This window comes from Pituophis catenifer, unplaced genomic scaffold (genome assembly GCF_029215685.1).
Source record: "Pituophis catenifer annectens isolate HBS135680 unplaced genomic scaffold, rPitCat1.0.hap2 SCAF_3, whole genome shotgun sequence".
NCBI classification, from domain to species: domain Eukaryota; kingdom Metazoa; phylum Chordata; class Lepidosauria; order Squamata; family Colubridae; genus Pituophis; species Pituophis catenifer.
Window position 1 is genome coordinate 33,077,598 of NW_027256883.1, and position 24,047 is coordinate 33,101,644.

At 37.8% G+C, this 24,047-nt stretch overlaps 1 protein-coding gene across 1 annotated transcript; it reads right to left on the reverse strand.

Moving 5' to 3' along the window:
• Positions 1-1,228: 1,228 nt before the first annotated feature.
• On the reverse strand, positions 1,229-22,456 carry ZBTB10 (zinc finger and BTB domain containing 10). Its single transcript, XM_070940474.1, has 5 exons — positions 21,461-22,456; positions 13,773-14,664; positions 7,669-7,806; positions 4,830-5,002; positions 1,229-3,790 (listed from the first exon to the last, which is right to left on the reverse strand). The coding sequence occupies exons 1-5, from the start codon at positions 22,454-22,456 to the stop codon at positions 3,485-3,487; spliced, it is 2,505 nt and encodes an 834-aa protein (XP_070796575.1). The 3' UTR covers positions 1,229-3,484.
• Between the last annotated feature and the right edge of the window lie 1,591 nt (positions 22,457-24,047).

Consider the following 24,047-nt stretch of genomic DNA (forward strand, 5'->3'; position numbering starts at 1 on the left):
AAACCTAGAGAGTGCAGAAATTAAGACTGCTGTTTGGGATGCATATTAAGAGTTCCCAGGTTGTTCTGGCAGAGAAAACACCATTTGCAAGAAAAAATAGTGACCCATGATTCAGAATGTTTAATTTAACAATACTTAGCAATGTGCATATCCAGTTAGATGGAGCTGGTGGATTTTATCCCATACTTCTGCATAAACAGAAGCATACCATGCTCTATTGGGTGCTAAAACAATATACATATACAAAAAGCATTTAATATATTTTAAAATGTTATAAAGCCCTGCAGACATATATAAAGGAAAACTGAAATTCAAAGGGGCTTATATAAACTAATCTGATTGAAAAAATAAGTAGTTAAGCAAATTTGTGATTTTAAGGCTAGTAGCCAGGCTAAGCAAAACAAATATATTACCATAATGCCATAATTCTTATAAAGTTATAAACAAAGTCCAGAGCTAAACTAAGGCACATACCCTTAGGAAAGGGAGACTGAAGAGATACCATCTACATTATTTCTTGCAGTTTCTTAAATTGTATGCAGTAGCTTAAAATATATAAATAAATTTTAAACTATGGACTTCATTCTTTTTATTATGCTTCACATATTTACATGTAACTCTTTTAATTACTATATTTTGCTTTAGTTATGTACATTTTCATACCATAACAGTGTATTTAGGAAATAAAGCTTGCTTAAATAAACATGCTTCTTGCCTGAAGCTATTTTGGAAAATTGCTTAATAGTAGTATAGCTAACCGTCCAAATCCAGCTTAAAGAAAGGTACTAGATGGATTGGTTCTTAATAGCTGTGCAGAATGTAAACCCCAGAAATCTAAGCCAATTTGAGGATTGATGTAGAAGTTAGGATTCAACAATAACTGATTCTTAATCTCTGGTTTATAAAGAACTTTTTCCAAAATATAAATTACCAAAATTTTTCTTCCAATTAGTCATAACCAATAAAAAGATCAGTGTTGAGACAACTACCATGGGGTATCAGTTGTTTAAATTCAACAGTTTTCTTTGATAAAGTAATTTTGATAATGCTTGTGTTTTGTTAAAGGAATAGCCAAAATGTCACACTTAAGATGTAACTTTTAAAAAGCCTGATTAGAGATGCAAAATGCACAGTAATTTATCCAAAGCCAACAGAAAATCCTGAATATGTCTACAGGTTTTTTTTTTTAAAAAAGATAACCCGAACAAATCACAACAATTCTGTAATGTACCAAGTGTATATTTCAATTTACTGTATTTAATCTAACAACAGATTTGGTCATAATTTACCAGATATACACAAATGATTTAAGTAGCAAAAGGAGATTCGGTTTCAAGAGAGTAAGTAAAATACATTAAGAATGTAAAGCCAGGTCCAGTTTAAGCATTAAGTGAATAGTATGTTATAATAAAGCAGATTTAGGTGATTTTCGGACTAAAGATAGGTAGATCAATTGTAAACTATTTTATGGGGAATAAATGGGATGAAAGAAATCTTTATACTATAACTTACATATTCACAGAGCAGAACATTTACTTAACGTTAAAATACTTCCCATTCATATTATGTTTCCCCACTATTTTCTACTTTGGACCCCAACAGAATTACACATTACTCATTTCAGTCTAGAAGAGAATAAGCTGTTTTCAGTTCTTAAAAACAAAACCCAAGAACTACTTATCTGTCAGGTTTACAGTGATGTGGAATCTACCAATAATGTATTTGGATAGAAAAGATTATACAATTTAATACCCATATGATTCAGTCTCTGTTTCATCCAGCAGAAACAGTGTCTAACATTAATCCATTGTTGTATTGAAATAAGGGATAATAAAGCTGTCTCTTTAAATATATTTTATATATATTTTATATATATATATATATATAAACTTTGAACAGATGGAGCACCATTAAGATTCTATCTGTCAAAGCAATTAAGTTTACCACACAACTACCATAATTTAGTTTGCAGATATAAAATAGGAAAATATACTCATTTTAAAGTTAATAAACTCAAATATGGTGACCCTCAACTTATAATACAGTACTATCACACTGGCCTAGCTATGTATTATGATAAATGCTGTGCATATTTATTCACTGTGACATAGTAATATATTGAATGCAGTGTCTAAACTTCAGGTAGCTCACGTGCATTCAGGCTAGATGAAGCTGAGAATTCTAAGCATAAAAAAGGTGCAATACCCTCCCTTCCCTCAGAAAAAAAGGCCTGAAATCATTGGTACAATATAACAAGTTTAGAAAAGATTTATGGCTACAAAAATTCAAGTTTCAACTTCTCATCCAAAAACAGAAGCAAAGAGCATTGGGGATAAATAGCTCCAGCAATTATATTAACAATTTTCTTTTTTTAAAAAAGAAGTTCCAGCAAATTAAGCTGCCAAGTTAAACGTAGTTTGTTTGGTATATAAAAGAACCCCCAAAATAGGAGAGAAGCAAAGATTCAGTTTGTGTTTACTTTAATGAAAAGCAAAGGGGCACAAAAAAATAGACAGCCTGATGTCTAATTTTTCACATAACAAAAACTAGACAAAAGCAGACAAATTGGGCTGGACTATTAAAATCAAAAATATCAATTACACTCCTTTTCAGATTCTAGGACTCTAAGCTTTGTGATGGATTGAGGTATACAGTAGTGAATAAAAGTAATAGCCAATAGAATAGTGCTAACAAAAACATAAATTAAAATATGGGCAGCCACGCCAAAAAGTGTCTAACATAAAGTCCTTTAAGTGACAAGGAGAACATTTCTTTCATTCCAATCACAATCTTCCTTGCAGTTTTAAATCATTATTAACATTTGGTGAAAGAGCTGTAGCATTTTGCAAACTCAAAAGTACTGAAACCTAAGTAACTCAGGAAATTAAATATCAGTGATTAGGTTTCCAGGACTTGTCAGCTATCATATCCTGACAAAATTAAGTGACACAGATTCATGTCATCCAAAAGCTGGATATTTAAATTATTGGGGGAAGGGCAATGGCAAGAGAGGTGAGGTAAAGCCTCCTTTTAGGAAACGCGAGCCACTATGCCAGACTAGCCACTTTTGTTCAAAAACTATGATTGGAATCAAGGGAGCCATCTCCAAAAATCGCAATCTATTTCATCCATGTTAAGAGATGCATGAATGATTAACATAGGCATAGTTAAGTACTATGCCAGATTAGGACCCAAATAGTAATATCCTATAAATAATAAAAATACATTTTTCCTTTGATAATTGACTGTAGGTGTGAGGACTCTATATAATTCAACCAAATGACTGTATGCTGTACAGTCCTGTGCAAATATCTTTAAAAAATTAATAATCCTTTTTTTGCTATAAGGCTTTAACCCTATAAATTTCACAGCAACATAACTTTCATCCAGCCTGTACCATATTTTTTCCAAGCCTTCAGTCCAAAAATTCAACATGGTCAGTCTGAATGATGTCAAAATAAAGCATCTATAAGATCAAATCTCCTCAGTCTTCTAAAGGCACACAGACTTCCCCAGATTCATCCCACCGAGTCTGGTCATTCTGTTCTTCTATATCATCAGGTAGCTCTTCATCAGCTTCCCCTACTTCATTTTCTTCAAACTCTTCATCTCTAGGAAAATCGGTGTCCTGTACCTGGTCTACTCCTTCTTGCGCTCCTGGCTGAGATTTGTCTGCACAGTCAACGCAAACACCGTAACGCCGAGATCCATGTCTTATGCCAACGCTGGCTGCTAGCATGAAAATCTTCTTGCACACCATACATTTGTACTTCTTATCCTTTTTGTGAACCTGCACAAAGGATAGAATTATTACATCAACAGATTTAATATATTTATTAAAAATGATTTTGGCTTTGTAATTAATCCAAACTAAGAATTTTAATATACTTGAAAGCCACAATATGGCTACACTCATATCTAAATTTTGCACTTCACAAGCAGTGACAAAAATACAACCTTGTTACTTTGTTCTTGTTATATTTTTCAGCTCCTATTTCAGCCCCAGTTCCTTAGTAAGTTGAATTATAAATTATTGTAGGAGGCCATTTAAAACCTAATATCAATACAATATTACTTCCTGAAGCAGATATTCAAGCAGCCTTTAACAAGGAATGCCAATCTTAAATTTCCTTCAGTTCTTGAGATTAAAAAGAAATAAACTCTGACACCAAATTTCTTGGCTTTTTAATTACCAATACATTGTAAGGTGCAAAAATCCCACACTGTATTCTTGTTACTGAATCAGAGCATGAGAAAATAGCCGAGATGCAGATTTGTATTTATGCCTACTGAAACAAAAGCAGAGCAAGACTCTACATATTCATCTAAATCTGGTTACTGGTTCAACCAGAGCAGACCTCTATTCATACATTTAGTTTATCTACAATAGTAGCCTTCCTGAATAATGAACCAGAGAAGTATTTCCATTTTTACAGTATTTAGAAAAAAACTGCAACAAATTTTCATTAATTATCCAATTCATTAATTTTGAATGTCTAAACATATTTTACAGGAGCCAATCTGGGTCAGTCACCAGGACCAGAGGTTTAGTCTTCCGAGCTTTCGGACTCGTGCTGGAGCCCAACCTCAAGGAACTTATCATTATCCAATTATAGATGTTAGTTTGTCCAATAGGAAAATATAATTCCAAATATTGCCACAGAGAATGCTGTAGTTTGAAGCAGGCTACTTATTTAAACACTTTAATTGTAAATTGCACAAATGTGGTATCAGTTAGTAGCTTAATTCTATATGAAACATGATATACCAGAGTAATTCAATACAACAAATATTAAGTTTTATTGTAGCAAATTGTAGATGTTACATACCAAGGAATGTCTTTTTACATGTTCTCTACGAGTAAACAGTTTTCCACAAATATCACAGCTGAAAGACCTCACTCCTGTATGAATGAGCAAATGTCTCTTTAGTGTTCTTCTATATTTGGCTACATAGTTACAGTGTGGACACTTCAATTTATTCATGATTAGAGAAGAATCACCTAAAGATCCAAACAAAAGTGATTTAATAAGTTAGCAAAAATATTTTTCAAAATATAATATAATAACATAGTATAATATAGTGTTTGTGTATGTATATGTACATGTGTGTATATATTGCCATTTAGTACAAAGCTAATCTGTGCATAGCCATAAGAGCCAAATTTATTTCACCCACATACCTTAAGTATGTTTACTTATAACTAGTTCATTCACCTTCATTTTTAAGGCGTTAAATTACTTGACTTCTGTTGAGACCAAGGTTAAACAGAACATAACAGCAATTTACCACATAATTGGAACAGGTTAGCAAAAGTGTGATTTCCAACTGTTTAGTAACAGCCTACATACAATAACATACATGGTACTTTCTGAAAAATTTTCCAGTGTTTAATTCATCCACTTTTAAGGTCATCAGAAAAATTGGTGATAATTGCACATAAAGTGTTTCAGTGTCTTGAAAGTGTTTAGGCAATTATCCTTATTAAATAAACAACATAAAATATACAAATTGGAAATTTTCTAATGCATACAGAAAAATGTCCTAGGCAGAGATTTCTGTAATCCCCTAAATTGTAGAGAAAGATTTTCAGAAATGTTTCTGTTCAAGGTTTGCCAGAATGCTAATGCAGGTAGTCCTCAACTTACATACATTTATTTAGTGACCAAAGTTACAATAGCACTGACTGCTTTTAGCACAACTGCTGCAACAGTCTACAGTCACATGATGAAAATTCAAACCCTTGGCAACTGACTCACTGTCCTAACCTAGGCTTCCTGATATAATAAAAAGCACACAGTTAGTCTCAAAACCCCTTTTTTTATTTTAATGGCTGTGAATTCTTTTCATTCACAGCATGTGCTGAATCACCAAGAGTTTATAAATAGTCCAACAGAAGTCTGCCACAGTCCTTCGGATAAGGCTGGTAAACAACCACCTTTATCTTATTTGACCTGCTGCCAAAGACCTAATTGATAATTATCTTGGCAAGGCCTCACGGAAACACAAAGTCAAAAATGGAGCTTCAAAGTATAAACCGACACCATCCACAACGTAGACACCATCCGCACCAGGAGCTCTGGTGGCTCAGCAGACTAATTAACATCCACTTACATCTGCTGCCTGCAATTACTGCAAGTTCAAATCTCTCCAGGCTCAAGGTTGACTCAGCCTTCCATCCTTTCTAAGGTAGGTAAAATGAGGACCCAGATTATGGGGGCAATAAACTGACTTTGTATAAATATACAAAAGTATGAAGGCTATTGCTTAACGCATTGTAAGCCGCTCTTGAGTTTCCGGAGAAGGGCGGCATATAAATCAAATCAAAAAAAAAAAAAAAACGTTGCTTCCTGCAAAGGTCCACATACCTTTGCTCTTCCTTTATGTCTTATGGGAGGGGCCAATCATCTCCAAGCCTTACTCCCGAGTCGTCCCTTTTGTTTTAACTATTCTTGCCTTCTGGCAGCTCTGCGCATGCGTACACTAGGAACAGGCTCCCCATGTTTCTCTGCCTCTGGAGGCTCCAGAGTCCGCATATAACTCCCAGATGGCCTGGCCCCATCTCTGCCTCCGATGAAGAGCCCTCATCCGAGCCTTCCCCAGACTCCAGGACTGGCCCATGTTCCTCCCCAGCTTCCTCACTGTCCGACTCTGCTGCCAGCTCTGCAGGCTGCTAGTGGGCCACAACACTCACCTTTATGATGGTTGCAGTGTCCCGGAGTAATGTAATCACCTTTTGTGATCTTCTGACAAGCAAACTCAATGGGGAAGCCAGATTCACTTAACAACCGTGTTACTAACTTAACAATCACAGAGATTCACATAGCAACTGTGTCAAGAAAGGTCATAAAATGGGGCAAAACTCACATAACAACTATCTCGCTTAGCAACAACTGTTGGGCTAAATTGTGGCCATAACTTGAGGACTACCTGTACTAACCCTGGTAAATAAAAGGCCCTCTAACTGAGTCAATCACTCATGCATTCTTATAGGTAAAGACTCATGCAATCTTATAGGTATGGAAGTTCAACCAAAATTTTAGACAAAGCAAATTCCTAGAGATACTGTTTTCAATCTAAAATGCTAAAAACTCTGTCCTCCACCATTGACCTACCAGTTGAAATCAAAATTATAGATCCTGGAATTTTAGAATTCTAACTGAAAACCAAATAAACACAAGAAATTTGTTCACCATTAGTATACTAATCAGTATAAGATGAATTGTACCAATGTTTCAAAACCTTTTAAAATTGTGTCAGAAATTCAAAAAGCACATTTTTGAATTGTAGCAGAGTTTAAGTATATTTTAAAATTATATGAATGAATGAAGATAAGGTCACACATATGATTAGATCCTCCAAATTCTGGGAAATATGTAAAGACGGACTAGGAAAGCTTTTTTTCAAGTTTGAGGGAAGCATTCCCTCATAAGAAATCTTTAGTAGAAGGGAAACATATGCCAGGACCTTCAAAATTCTTATGGTCTGTAGATCTGCAAATTATCATTCAACAATAGATATCTTGCTTAATAGTTACCATTGCAGATTCTTTCTATGCAGTTTTGGATTTTTGGAGAATAGTGTTCACTTCTGATACAGTACAATTTTATTACTCTTGTATAAACAGAAAATATAAAGTTTGAACAGAAGTTAATAAGATTTGCTCACCATTTTCCCAGTTTTCTTTTGGCCAGGATTCAGGTAGCAATCCATATTTGAAATCATTTGAAGTCCCTGGTAGTAACCCAAACTTGAAATCATTGGTGATACTAGGAAATATTCCAAACTTGAAATCATTTGAGGTACCTGTTATGAGAGATTTTTTTTTAAAAAAATTATATATTGTAAGATCTGTACAAAAGACATATTAATGCAAATAAATAAACAACGATATTGTACATAAAAAACACAGACAGGCAGTTCCACAAGTAACCCAGCCCTGCATATGAGGATTTTACCTAGGCATATTGAGATTCAAGGTTCAAAAGTGTACATTAAACCTTGTATATGCTATATGCATTCATTTCACATCTTTGGGATGCAAAACACTCTACAAAAACTTGACCTGAGTTTAATTTGAGTATGAATAGTAATTTGAGTAGTAGTTAATTTGAGTATTATCTGTTCTATGTGCTACATAATGCAACTAGAAAATTCTACATACAGTTCTAAATTCAACACCCAGTATAATCTGTAATTTATCATGGCTATTTCATAGAGGAAACAAAAACAGATCACCTAAGTTTTAACTTCCTATTTCAATGAACTTTCTATTCCTGGCCATCATGACCAGAAGAACTTTCAGGGACAGAGCAAATAGAAACATCTTTTGGTTGGCAGAACCTGAGAAAGTTATGAAAGGAAGGGCTTAAAATGTTGGAGGAATAGGAGAAATTTATAAATCAAGACTCACTTTTGTTTTTGAATTTTGTTTTACTGAGGAAAGCTAAGCTACAACCAGCTCTCTAAAATGGACCTGTTATTGAGGCTAAAAAACCCTTAACAAATAAAATGAAAGATTACAGTTAAAAGAGCAAATCCCAAATTATTTACAAATCTAAAAAAATAGATTGAAATCAAAACAAGATAAATATAAAATAATTAGTGCCTTCTAAGAATGTCTTGAGTTAGGTATTAGTAGCAAAAGCTACATTTTTATTCAAAAGCTATATTTTAAAATCATTCAAATCTATCAGTGCTGGTTCATATTTTAAAATCTATTATTTTAAAATAGAGAAATGTTTCCCACAAAATGTCCCCTAACTCTCATGCAAGTCTGAAAACGTACACCAAAATGAATTACTGTAGTAAATAACTGCTTCCAACATTCTTTTGCGAAGTCCATGTTGACTACTGGACTATTGAGAGCTTAGTGCATTGCAATAAATAAATTTGAAAATGTCTAAGCCAGGGGTCAGCAACCTGCAACTCCGGAGCCGCATGTGGCTCTTTCGTCCCCCTGCTGTGGCTCTCTGTTGGCTGAACACCACTGGCTGGCCCCGCCCCTTACCCTCCCGTTCCACTCACTCCTTGCCTGGCCTGAGAAGGTAAGGGTGATGGCGGGGGATGGAGACTTGCTCCATATTCCAGAGCGGGAGCAAAGTACCCCTGTACTTGCTGATTATATCTAGTCAGATGCCGCTGACGGACAGACAGACATACCTGTTTCCTACAGAAAAGAAATTACTGGGAGCAACAGAATCTGGGAAGGCGTGGCTGGGGGTGTGTTATGTGACTGAGTGGGAGTGAGTGACATTGAGTTGGCCACGCCCACCCAGGTTTTGTGGCTCCTGGTGTATTCTTTTCTGTGGGAAACTGGTCCAAATGGCTCTTTAAGTATTTAAGATTGCAGACCCCTGGTCTAAGCAATAGCTAAACAAAAATGTTGCCTTGTTTTTGGATAATTCACACGTAAACTAACAACACTTTAAAAGGTCCAAATCAGCTCTCAGTTGGCTGGCCCTAGTTAACTGAGCTAACTGAAATGGAGGAATTACTTTTCTCATATTGAATAACTATGTATGAAAAAGGAAACAAGCACACTTTGGAATTTACTCGTCCACTGAAAATTTCTTCATAAATAAATAGGACCCAAATGAAGCTCAATATTTAAGATATTAAAGGTAAAGGTATGCAAAATGCACAAAAAAAAAGCAAAAAAGGCAAACCCTTTTCACATTACAGTACACTCTCACCAAATTTAGCATAACAGGATAATAGACTACAGCTTAAATCTCAAACTTTATTTATCTAATTTATTTTGATTTCTTCCAATTATTACACATTAATAGAAATTAATTAAAATATTAACTTGGCAATCATAGCTAAAGTAAACAAGTCATCATTTAATTTGAATGTCTGCCCAGAAACAGTCAGGACTGGTTATCTGGGCAAATTTGTTATATGACCCATTTATCAAAGACAGAAAAGTTGCAATCTATTTCCAACATTCTTCCAGCTGTTCTTGGCACTTGTACTCAGACTAGGTAACAGGAATGAAAACCTGGAAAACCTGGAAACCTATCATCACAATCAACTAATGAGTTAGTGGAGTCAGTTGTAATGAATGAATGAAGAATGAATATTGAACTTCCTCTTATTTTCTAGAGGAACCTTATACTCTAAATATCTAAATAAAAAGAGCCTGAGTGGTGTAGGAGGCTAATGCAACATCAGTTAAAGCATTTAACATCCAGCTGCCTGCAATTACTGTGAGCTCAATTCTCACCAGGCTCAAGGTCGACTCAGCCTTCCATCCTTTCTAAGGTGGGTAAAATGAGGACCCGGTTTGTGGGGGTAATAAGCTGACTTTGTATAAAATATACAAAAGTATGAAGGCTATTGCTTAACGCATTGTAAGCCGCCCTGAGTCTCCGGAGAAGGGCGGCATATAAAAATAAATAAAAAATAAATCTCACTTCAGTAACAAAAAGAACAAAGAAAAGGAAAAAGCACTGGCATGATTTCCCAATTTAATATGTTTTGGTTAAAACATCTCTCCCACAACTATCATTATAGCCATATCTCCTCTGCCTTTAATAGAAATATTAAATCTCTTTCAGATTGGAATAAGTGACTTCATGTCCATGTATCTTTTGGGGGCAGCAATAAGTGATTTGCCATTACAAGTAATGCTCAAGTTATGACCATAATAGAGCCTGCCCAATTTTACAAATATTTTGCAGCGATTATAAAGCAAATGCTGTGTTAAGAAAACCCATGGTTTGCTATGGTGTGGTTTTGTTGAAAACCAAAGTGCTGGCTTTTGCAAAACTGTTGTAATATGTGGTCATGATTGTGGAGGACACCTTATGAACAGGGTCATAAGACCCCTTTTTCAGCTTTATCGTAACTTTGAATAGTCATTAAGCAAGTGGTTGTAAGTTGAGAACTACCTGTGCTGCTGACTTTTTTAATTCCCCAGTCTAAACAATAGTATATTACTAGTATTCTCTGCAGATCTCCGATTTAAAAGTAATGACCAAGTCCTGCCCTCCTTAGCTTTCGAGCCCAGAGAAGGTTGGTTGTGTGTTACTGTTAATAGAGCAGCTCAACGAGATTGGTTAATTCATATAGATGGTATATATTAGTTCCAGACTACAGATGCAAGAAAATTAGTCTAGGTATAAAAAGGCTAGTGTTAGGAAATAAAAGGAGGGTACAAAGGACAAAAGCAGTTAATGCAGTTGTTGAAAACTTAACTTTGGTACCAAATTTTTAATGTTTATTGTTTTAATTGATATATGTATTATGTTGTTTTTAATTATGCTGTTTTAATTTTGATTGGGAACTATCGAGAGTGTGATATGAGTGGCTTTATAGTTGTTTTAAATAGTTATTTCTTTGTACCTTTATTTCACAATTAATCTTTTTTAACTAGACGAGCAGTGAAAGGATTCCTAAACAAGTAACACTACGTTGTTTAGTTAAAACTTAACTCAATGATTTCAACGTATTTTCAGTTTAAGTCCCCTCCCCCAGCAACTTCATATATTTTGGTCTGGAATATTTATGGTGTATAGAAACGTTCTGGGATGAAACATAGCTGTGTTCATTGATGGCTTAATTCTAAGACAGGAAGAAGCACAACTATACTGTTTTATATAGGTAGTCCTGAACTTAGGGCCATTGTTCAGTATTGTTTGAAGTTATGACAGCACTGAACAAATGAACCAATATTTGTGTAATCAAAATTTGGGCACTTGAGCTGCAAGCATTTACAACTGTAGGGGCACACCAATTCCCTCCCACCCACCTGACCCTTTGTAAGGCAGCTGCTGGCTGCACGAGGTTTTCTTCCCAAGGTCTCACAAGTCCTGAAGAAGATGGCCCATGTGGCAGCAGCTACATGAAGGGCCAGCGCTGGCACATCTTGTCAGCAATAGGAGCAAAAAGATGGCAAAGTCAGCAGGGGTGGTGTATAGCAGGGGTTCCCAACCCCTGGACCACAGTCTGGTAAGGGTGCATGGCCTGTTGGGTACCAGGCTACACAAGTGGCAAGGCAAGTGTGTGAAACTTCATGGAGCCAGGAAGGTTGAGGATCACTGGTGTATAGGGTGGCAGGGGTGACTGAACTGGGGCTTCCCAGCGTGCGGTGCCTTGTACAGTGTTACCGAGCTCCACGGTGCAAAGCTTCTTGGCACACTGAAACTCTGGGTCTGCAAAAAGTTCCAGAGTTGTGTACCAGGAAGCCCCTTTGGCCAGACTAGGCCAGGCTTTGCAAAATATAAAGGGATTTCCTGGCACACCACAGATCTATGGCTTTTAGATTTTTGCAGCTCTAAAGACCATGAAGTACCAGAAACCCCCTTTACACTTGGCACTAAGTCCAGCCCCAGCCTGGCCCAGCAATGCAGCAAAAAGGGACTACATGACATACTGCAGCTGCAAAAGTGTTGTATTCCCAAAGCTATGGCACACCAAGAAGTTCCTGAGCAACAGCATATTGCTATGCCAGCTTTCCTGCGCTTGTGCCATACCATAATCCCCCTTATATATGCACTGCACCAACCCTCTCAGGCTTTTACCAAACCCACATAGCACCTTTCCTCACCTGCGACTCCTACATCTTACCGCTTAACCACCTGTGAGCTTTGGGTTATGAAGGCAATTGGGACTGCAGGTGATATAGTCAAATGATACAACACGCTACATTGCTTCACTATGGAAATTCCAGTACTAACTGTGATTGTAAGTCAAGGACTAACTCTAAGCAAATTACTCTTGGTATGTTGAATTCTTCAATTAACCTTTGTTCAATATTTAGAGAGTATAAAAAGTATGTCTTTTAATTATGAGATAATAGCACTTAAGACTTAGACTTCGATATACTGCTTCATAATGCTTTACAGCATCCTCTAAGCAGAGTCAGCATATTGTTCCCAACAATCTGGCCCTCATTTTACTGACCTGAGAAAGATGGAAGGCTGAGTCAACCTTGAGCTGGTCATGATCGAATTCCTGGTAGTTGGCAGAGTTGGCCTACTTTACTGCATTCTAACCACTGCACTCATAATGGTGATAATATGGAAAAACTTAATGAAGTTGAAGGAGAAATCCTATATTCTCTTTGAAAATGCATATGATGATACAGGAAAAATTGTTGATGGATTCAGGTCTCCTTTAAATGTACCTTGGTAATTTCTACTATTTTTTTAATATATATTTCTAGATTTGCTTTGTTGCCTGTTTTTCTCAACTAATTATACGAAGATATTTAAATACCTTCACAGATAGTATAATATACTTAATATTGTTTTTTTTTTATTTAAAAGCATACACTTCTAAATTATAAATAGTCCAAAATACAATTCTATGTGTCATATATTTTACATTACCAAACTATTAGAATTAGGATCTGATTTCAAATGCTATACACTTTTCAATTTCCCCAAATGCCATTCTTCTGTTAGTGGTAGGCATATAAACTAGATTTCAAAGATTTGAATTTTTTTTTCCTCTGAATATTCTGGCTATTGATGCTCCTAACAAAGCACTCTTATATCCTGTAGACAGAAACCAGATCTGAGCAATTCAAGAGGTTCAAAAGAAGTATGATTCTGATTCTATAAACTTCTAAACAGAATTCCAATTCTATGATCTATATGTAAATGACTCAATGATTTCAAAATTACAAGAGAAAAGGATGATTTTGTATTTCAGAAGAAATATATAAATAAAAAATAAAAATGTTAGGATCTGAAACTTGGAAAAAGTAACTTTCTGTTGCTTTAATTAATTATATGTTTGTTATCCATCATGCCAGCATTTACCTGCTACTTCTTCTTTGATAAACTGCAGATCTTCTTCTGGATATTGTACTGAAGTTTGAGTAGCTGAGCAGTCTTCTAATGGCTCATCATTACTGGGTGGTATATTGTAAACAAATCTTTTTGCACCTGGGTTTTTCCTTCTTGTTTTTCCTGGTTCTTGAAGTGATTGTCCCTGTGAACCCATATCATTCCACACAAAGACCTTTCCTTCACCTTGAGATTCATTTTCAGCCATTTCAGGTGAGCTGTCCTGGACCCAATCATTAATTTGGTAGTTTTCAGACTGGCTTTCATCAATGCAGTAGCCATCATTTTCAGTTTTTATGTTGCTTGCCAAGTTAGTTAAATTTCTTGTGGCCCAAAAACTAGCAACTTTCTGATCCCTTGAAGTTAACCCGTCTCTACTCACCGATCTTCTATTATAATCCACAACTACAGCTTCTGGGGCTTCTGATTTTATGCTTATATTTAAGGCATCTTTGATAAAATTACGACAGGATTGCACAACCTCTGTCATCTGAAGGTAGCTGGCCACTGACATAACTTCAATTGCATTCTGGCTTGTAAGCACAAGGTTACCAGAGTATAGAAAGTCCAAGATGACAGAAAAGCCTTGAACAGCAACAACATCTAAGTAGGTAACAGTGGTTTGGTTACGATTTTCTTTGTTTGTAAAGCAATACAGAGTCTTGAAGAAACGGCTGCCTGCAACCAGAATATTTTTGTGAGCTCTGAAGACTCTTCCACTCACCACAATATTGACATCACAGAGAATGCCCTTTTTCCTTTGCTCATTTAATTCTTGCAATAGTTGATAGCAGTAAGAGTTCTCATTTGGCCTAATATTATAATCACAATCTCTCTCAGCCAATTCTGATGTTAATTCAGATTCCTGTAATTAAGAGGGAGGAATTAAGATTATACATATGAGTTGAGGCTTGACTGGTTTTAAATTCTAAATGATACTTTTAGGATTAAACAACACAATTCTAAAATACTATTGCTTTCTTTATATTATTTTATAGTCTAGTCCATGCTATATATTTCCAGTTCAATAAAGCACGCACTGAAATTAATTTTATCACACACCAAATGGGAGAATAGATAGTCCTCACTTTACGACCACAATTGACCCCCAAATTTATGTTGCTAACTGAGAAATTTGTTAACTGAGTTTTGCCATTTCACAGTTGTTAGTGAATCGCTAAAGTTGTTAACTTAGTAACATAGTTAAGTGAATCTGGTTTCCTCACTGACTTTGCTGATCAGAAGGCTGCGGAAGATGGTCACGTGACCCCAGAACACTGCAACTGTCATAAATATGAGACAGCATCCGAATGTAAATCACGTGATCACGGAGATGCTGCAATGGTCGTAAGTGTGAAAAATGGTCGTAAGTCACTTTTTCCAGTGCTGTTCTAACTTTCAATGGTCACTAAGCGAATGCTGTAAATCAAGGACCCCTGTCTTATATTTTTTTGAACACTGAAATAAGTGCTTGGCCTTATTGCCATGCGCTCAAAAGCCCAATTGGGCTTATTATCAGGGGATATCTTATTTTTGGGAAAACAGGGTAGTAAATGCCCTTATGCAATTTGCAAGTTAAAAAGATATCACTGTGTCCTTGCTGAAACATACCATCACAATAATGAATAAGACTACTTAGTCTAGAGAAATATATATGAATTTAAAATATAAATTCAAAATATAAATCTGTGTCTTGCCTTTTTTCTCCTAGTTTTTTCTCCAAGTCACACTTCTTTAAGTATTTTTTTTTTTAATTTGATTTTAATTTGATTTATATGCCACCCTTCTCCAGAGGCTCAGGGCGGCTTACAATGTGCTAAGCAATAGCCAAAAGTATTTGGTGGCCACTTAATACCCAATATCTTTTCTTAAAATTAAACCTGAAGTTACCTCAATTATTTTCTTACTTTCCAATTTGCTAACCATCCTCATCATCCTCTGCATTGCTTCAGTTTGTCTGAATCTTTTTAAAATGTGATTTCCAGAACTGAACACAATTCTTGAGGTAGACTCTAAGCAAGGGATTTTTACTTCCTGTATTTGGAGAACTATTCCTACTAATACAACTGATATTTTCTAATGTCCTTTTCAACAAGTTCCTTAGCCACCCAACTCATATTATATTGAAAATTCTTTTTACACACTTTATCACAAAGGGAGGTATCTCTCTTTTGATACTAATATAGAGGTATACTTAAAGCCAGAAACTGAACAATAGTACAATTGCTATGATGTCCTACTATCTAAACATAGTGTATAGAATATTGATAATTGGAGTACATCTAATAGTTCAGCAAATAAAATTCTGCTTTGACTGGACCCCAAAGTTCCTTTTGCATAATAAGTTACTACCTTGCAAAGCTCCTTATATGGGTTAATTTATTTTCACTCAAATGCATTACTTCATAGCTCACTGATAAATCTAATTTACAAAAGTGCCTTCTTAGTGAAGGAATCTTCCTCAGCTGCTGTATATTTTACTTTTAGCACTTGGCACTTAAGACTTAAATACCTTTTGTTATTTTTGTACAATATATGCTTTTGTTAGTGCAATTGTTTTCAATGTTATTTTCTTTCCCAGTGTTGAGTTGGGTGGCCATACAAATTAGGTAAATAAATACATAAAACATTTGTTCATAGATTGGAAATCTCAGGTTTACTTTATTGTAATCACAGTAAGACAGACCATCCCTAATCTTGATCTAGAAGATACAGGTGATGCAGAATATGGCAGAAAAGCAATCAATAATTCAGATTCAAATGGCAAAAGGCAATTTGGCATGTGCATCAGTGCTCATGCAACAACTGTTAGAAAAATGCCTTACGTGTTGTATGTCAATTGCAGAGGGTGGCTGCGAACCCAGGAAAAGCTGCAGCTGCTTTAAGGTGTTCCTGACCAATGCTATCTCAACAGTAATGCATCTGAATGCACAGCCCTATGATGCATAATATATGATGCATATTACACATTTGCACTGACAATTGATTAATTAATATTGAGCAAAATTAAAGTTTCTTCCCTGGAATATTGGTGCTCACTGAAAATTAAAATGACACTGTAGTAATACAGTGATTAGACGTTAAGATCAACTTGAATATCCTTAAAAAAACCTCTGAATAACTTATGACCACAATGTCATTACTATACAGACTTAATCAACTATGACAAAAGAGCCTTGTGTATCTGTGTACAAGATTGATAGTATTTAGTTAATAATATTAGAACCATAATTCATTTGTGGGTGTACTGATTCCACTTTTGAGGGCATCAAAGAAATTTTTTTCTGTCCTTGTACCAATACCATATGGAATAATGGACTGAAGATGCCTCCTCCTAATATTAAAATTAATTTCTGCTCTGGGTTGAACTATTTTTAAATAAAACAACAGTTTCATTGTTCATTTTCAATATCATGTATTATTTCAAATGTTTTCTGGGAGAAATTTTACCAGTGTTATGCTGTCTCAGTTCATTGATTCCCTACTGCTGTTTATTATGACAACTATATATCATGTTTCCCTTTTGATTTTGCTATCCTCCAGATAGTCTAGTGAGGAATAAAACCCATCATTTGTAACTAAAACATATTTTTCTAATCTTCCATTTGGGACCTTCAAGATCTTTTGATACTAAACTCATAACTTTTAGATAGTGTAAAGGATACAAGCTTTGGGAAAACTACTATTTTACCTGGTACCCTATACATTAAAATGTTTCAATATCTATTACTAATCAAAGAGGTCATTCAATACCAGTACATTATATATACCATTTTTTGGTAAAAAGTGTTAGAAGTATCAGGCATTATTATCCATTCCATAAGAATCAAGTTTTTAAAATTCTGATGATCCAGAAGCTATTTTCCTGAAAATAGCTATGTCATATTTATTCCAGATTTCTGTATAATCATGTATGGCATAAATATGAAGGAAAGTTTGTTACTATCTGCTATTCGGTTAAATACATCCTGGTTTTATAGTGAAGACACTGTTCCTTCAAGATGTCTGATATGCAAGAAGTACAAATAGGAGGATTTTAATTAGCTTAACAACCTAATCCCTAACCTGATTTTCCGATACAAGCCCTAAGATTGAAGACTTATACCCTACATCTATTTTAAGGAACCTTAAACTGAAGAATGAGATCATCTTCTTGTCCCTATTTAGAATATATCCCACACACTCATCTTCCTGAAATTTGTTCAATATTAATATGTTATCAGGAATCTTTACAAACCCAAAGTATTTTCAACCATTTTGTACAGCCTAAAAATATCTACAATCACACATCTAATCTTTGGAGAAAAATACATTTCTTAGGATATTCATGCAGTCTTTTATCAGAAAATATTTTAAGGACACAACCTAAATATAATATAATGAAGATTATATAATAATTTTATATTATTAATGATACTTTTCCACATAATTCAAAATTGCTTCTGTCACAAATCCCTGTATGTCTCAGTTATGAGTATGAAAGTTAGGACAGCTTCTCTGACTATATATATTATTTATATATAATAAAATATAATATTTCTTATTAACTGTTATACTGCAATTTTTTAAAAAATGTTGCTGTTAATATAAATGCAGGCACTAATGAAATACAGGGAAGTATTGCATGCTAAGGGACATTCATAATGCACAGAAAATAATCTAATATTGTTTCAAAAATTCAATATACAATTTGGATTTTAACAAAGTGTAATTTGTAATTTGAGAAACAGGTTTTTAACTGTAATAGTTAAAAAGTTGGATACAACCAATGAAAACTGTATCTCACCAGGAAATCCACAAGTTTTCAGTTGGCTATTAAAGCCCACAAAAATCCATGATTACTGTGCCTCAATCTTGTTCACAGCAATCTAATTTTGCATCTGGCATTGTATGAATTAATGGGGGAATATAGCAAAACAGAACATGAACTTAGCAAAAATATTTCATTTTTGCTTTGGATTATAAGTACAGTACAATAACAAATGTATATTAGATTGCACTGAGAAATATTTTGCAAAGTTCAGGGCAATAGATAATTGCTTGCTCTCCTTCTTATCCTGAAGTAAATCACACTTCACCAGTCTTCCCATCTTTCTAAGGCAGTGCTTCTCATCTCTGGCAACTTTATGGTGTGTTGGACTTCAAGTCCCAAAATTTCCAGAATACTGGTAATTGAAGTCCATACATCATAAAGTTACTAAGGTTGAGAAACACAGTTCTAAGGAAATAAATACTTGAGCTATCATCTCATCCTTCTTCAGTACCTCTCAGCAATAGCATACATGTAAGATACAAATTAGTCTTGGAGAAAATGGGATATGCTGAGAGGACAGCAGCAATTCATATGCTTGCAGTTGGCTGTCTCCGACAAGGAATGAAGAGGTATTAATATAGTGCAGTGAATCATGAGAACTTAATGCTAACAAGTGAATAAATTTAAAATTGGCAAGAAAAGTTACTTAAATATTAGTTTAGATAAAATTTCTTATTGAAAAAAGTATTAAATAATGGTCACCAACATCAAACAATGTTAATATAGTACTGAATAATAGTGTTTATACTACTTAAAATTGACAGCAATTATAATTCAGCACCAAACTGGGGAACCCAATTTACATGATTTCTCCTATCAATTTGTGTTTTCTATTTTTTAATGTTTTATCAACATTTTTTTTTAATAAATAAAGGAAATCACTTGAAATATTCTGAAGGCAAAATAAGACCTGCTATTTTACCGGGTGAGCTAACAGAACTTAAATATTGAGACTGTTTTTTTTCAATAGTATATGGTATCTTTAATTAAGCTTTGTATAATGTATAAAGATTAAAGATACCATATAATACTGATGTAGTTATTAAGCAGGCAAAACACAATTTAAGAAAGGGTTTTTTAGTTTTTTAAAAAAGTATTTTCAGTCACTCTGGTGTGTCTGCATCATATTCTGAAACAAAAGGGACCCTCAACATGGAAAATATTTTGGAAACTATATGGCTTAAAAGAAATAATTACAACAAAGTATAAGAAGGGAGAATGAAAATAGTAAAAAGAATCAGATAAAATATTGGAACTTAAATGGAACAGCTACACACCTTTAGAAGAAATTAAGCGTCCATTAGGGCAGAATGCTCAGTTTAGATACAAAGAAACCAACTTCAGATCCCCAAAGTTTTGATGTTTCTTTGGATAACATTAGGTTAAGACATCCCATACAGGCTAGCTCACATTTATATCTGGGTACATGGTTGACTGGCTATAAATTTAAAATGATCTAATTGTTCAATATTCAAATGCTGAATGCAGTGTCTATATTCACATGTTTCTTGCTGTAATCTCATCTATCAATTTATTCACCTTCAAAAGTTTATTATTAAACAAAATGTTTTCAGTTATTTGAAATGTAGCAACTTTTATCACATTATTATTATATTTCTATTTTGCCTTTTCTCCAGTAACTCTAAGCGGAATATAGAAACTCTCTTCTATTTTTCTCACAATCACCTTATGAGGTAGAGAAGTAATGAATGGTCCAAAGTCCATTCATGAACTTCCACAATTGAGAATGGACTTGTACTTGCATTTTTATCCAACACCTTAACCACTATATCAAGGCAGACTCTTGATTTTAATCAGAAGGAAAATGGAAAGATAGCTGAAATTTGATAAGTTTAACATGCAGATTTTCAGATGAGGAAATATAATTGACTATAGTCTCATTGTTTTGCTTCTGAAGTATTGTTCAGTGAGCTGTTTACTAAGCAAAAAAATCCACGACACAAAAAGGTTTTTTAAAAAAACCACCTTAGCATTGTTAATAAAATAACAGAAATTTCAGCACATTTGAAAATATCAAGAATTACAAAACAGGGGTACATAATGTGCCGGGTTCAATTCTAAAAAAATATAAATGAGTAAATAGAGTGAGAACAGAACACTTTGTCTGCACCTCTTTAAAAGTAGCGGTCTTTTCTCTGGATCCTATGATGCAAAAAAAAAACACTGCTTTGAAGAGTTACAGATAGGTACGAAGTTTGCCCTCCAAAACAATTTTACTTGGAGTATAGTGCAGGAATCTATTTCTCAAGAACTCTCAAGATTTTTGAAAGATTGATGTCACTACATTTATAGATTTTCTAATTATGAATAAACCTTACTGTACTATTTGAATGTAGTAACTTAAATGGACAAAAGGGATAGTTTGCACCACATGGTATAATGTGGCGAATACAGGGAGCACAAAATATATTAAGACCTTATATTCACATACATTATACAAACCAATTAGATACTACTGCCTACCTAGACTTGTACCCCCTACAATCAGTATAAGTAACTGCATTAAGAAATACTAAAGGTAACAATTATTGAACCTCAAAACTGTTACATGCCAGCCCTTAAACTTTCAGTCAAAATTGTTGATTAAGTTTCCTTAAAATCAGAGCGCAGAATGAATTCTTTATTAGGGGGAGAACATGAACCAGGATTATAAAATGCCCTCAAATTCAGTCAATGCTTTAGAAGCCCTTTAAAGTAATTCATAGAAGGCAGGCTGCCTGACAAGGCTCTCCGAGGAAAGGAGGGCAAGCAAGATGACTGCTTTCCCCTACCACCACTGTCCAGTAGACCATGTTTCTCTTCCTCCCCCCTGGCCAATTCAACTTACCTGCTCAGCAGTGACTGGCTCATTGAGGCGATGCTCAGCTGACAGATGATGCCTGAGAAATAGGGCACGTTTATAATTGCGGGTACCCTTGCAGAGATCGTCGTGACTCCCGCTGTTGTTGTTGTTGCTGCTGCTGCCGCCGTCAGTAGAAGAGGTGGTAGGGACGGCAGCCGTGCACCAAACACAGGACACGAGTCCCGTCTTCTGACAGTACTGTAGCCACGGGAACTCCTTAAGCCAGCAGCTCTGGAAGGAGACGTGCAGCTTCTGCAGGAGGGACTTGGGCCGGGTTGGCAGCGGAAAGTGTTGGATACTCTCCCCCTCCCCCGCGCCTACGCTGTTGACCTCCGCCTCGTCCCCCCCAGACCGCCTGCTGCTGCTACAGCTGCCGCCCTCTGCGCCGCTGCCATCTCCCAGGCTGCCCCCCTCGCCGTCTTCCTCGTCCTCGCTGCTGTCGCTCAGCGATCCCCCGTCCTGCACCAGCTCTTTCCCCTCCAGCAGCCCCTCCAACTCCAGCTCCTCCTCCTCCCCGCCGCCGCCACCCCGCCCGTTCAACGGCCGCCGCGACCAGCCCGCCCCGTCGCAGCCATTGTTTGCTGCCGCCACCAAGCCCCCGCCACGGAAGGCCAAGGTCCGACGATTCCTCTCGGCGAACATGGGGCCGACCGGGGCAGGGACGGATGGAGGAGCGCTCGCCGAGTCCGAAGGAGGGGTCGGCGAGAGCTCTTTTCCGGCACTGTCCGCGGCCTCCAACTCGGCCACCTCCAGCTCCACGGTCTCCAGCTCCACTTCCTCCTCCACCCCCTGGCCGTTCAACTGCTCGGCTTCCTGACGGACCCAGGCCTCGCCCTGGCCACTGCTGCCACCATTCCCGCTGCTGCCGTTAGCTGTCGGGCCGCCGCCGCCCCCTCCTCCTAGGTTGGTAGCGGCGGTGGCGGCGCTGACCAGGCCTCCCCCCCGGAACGCCAAGGTCCTGCGGTTCATCTCGGCGAACATGGCGGGCGACCGCGCGCCCCCCGCCCGCCTGTCTCCCTCCCTCGCGCGCCCCCTCCTCCTCCCGCTCCGGCCCAACTGTCTCTCTGCTGCCCCCCCCCTCCCACCCCGCAACTGATCGCTCTGGGGGAAAAGGTGAGGCAGAAAAAGCGGCCAACCAACCGAAGCACCCACCCGGTCAGTCAGTTCGCCGGGCCGCTTGAAAGCGCTTTTAACGGCTGCAAGAACAAAATCTTATCCCCACGCTCCAGCCTGCGTCGCTGGCACGGCCGCCTTCGTCGTCGCCTCCGCCTCGAGCGCTTCCCCTACAATAGATCCGGCTCAACCAGCAGCAGCCCTTCCGCCCCACCAGGCCCCGGCCCAGGTCGAATGGCAAATGAACAACGGACTGCGCCCACAATGCACTGGGGCGGCAATAGCGGCCGACGCCGCGGGGGAGGGGAGGGGAGGGAGAAGGCGAAGGAGGGGGCGAGGAGGAGCCCGAACAGCTGGCGAGTGTCAGGTTTTATTGCGCGTCCGCGTCACGCCCGCCGGGCGACGCAAGCTCGCCCGGGTTTGGCAGGAGTTTTTGCCTCCTCAAACTTTCGTCCCGAAAGGCTCGGCGCGCTTCTCCCCCCCCACCCCTCATTTTAAGGAGGCGCTGGCACCCCACCCATCGGAGGCTCACATATGAATCCCCACCCCTTTGACATCATCACCTTCCAGCGCCCAGTAGTGGACATCTTGGGTCCCTCCTCAATGCAATTCCCTCTCAGGCCACCACGCCTCGTTGGTCAGTTCTTTCGCCCGTCCCGCGCATTTCCGCTACCGGCCCCGGCTCTGCCGAAAGAGGGTCTCTTTCCCCCACGCAGGTCTTTTACATTCACCCCTCCGAGAGGGGGGGGGAAAACCGACGCTTCCCCCGGCGCGCGCCACGAGCCATCTTTTCTTCGCCGGCGCGCGCAGGCGGGAGCAACGGCTGGACAGCCCCTTCACCTGAAGCGCACCGGGCGCTCCCTCCCACGGCCTCCTAGGGGAGAGCCTCGCGTGTCCTTGAGCGCCGGCGGCCACCGGATTGCGAGCTCGGAAAGGCCGCCCGTGGGCTACGGTGGCGAAGCGCTGCCCGCCTCCGCTGACGAGCAGCAGCGGTGTGCCAGGCCCTAGTAATTACTTGGAAATTGCACTGCCCCGAGTGCCTTTATTTCTGTTCTTGGGAAACAGGGAATTTAAATATAAAGGTCACGCACGTGCTGCCGCTTCGCTGAGCCAAGGCTTTTTTATTGACGCGGCCGTTGCCTCTTTGGCAACCGAGGATAGCGCTGCCTTTTCTACATGTTGCTACTTGAACGGCTTTCGAAATTTGGGCTTTTAAAGTTTGCGTTCCCGGCGACTTAAAAGGTTGCTAAGCGAGTTGCCGGGAGGCATAGGGACCGGCAAAAGGAGAGCAAGAGAAAGGCGAAGAAGCGTTGCAAGCAGATCCTGCGCAGGCTTGCGAGCGCCTGAAGTCCATTGAAACGAAGGTTCCCTTTAAAAATAAGCCGTTTTTAAAGGAATTGATCGTAGCTCAAGGAGCGGATAGGACCATAAACCGCCCGCTGCTGTCGTTTCATTGGAA

Coding starts and splice junctions, on each gene's coding strand:
- ZBTB10 (XM_070940474.1), bottom strand. CDS start 22,456: ATGTTCGCCGAGATGAACCGCAGGACCTTGGCGTTCCGGGGGGGAGGC. Junction 14,665..21,460: donor AGCCAGTCACTGCTGAGCAG/GTAAGTTGAATT, acceptor TCTTAATTACAG/GAATCTGAATTAACATCAGA. Junction 3,791..4,829: donor ATGTAAAAAGACATTCCTTG/GTATGTAACATC, acceptor TCCTTTGTGCAG/GTTCACAAAAAGGATAAGAA.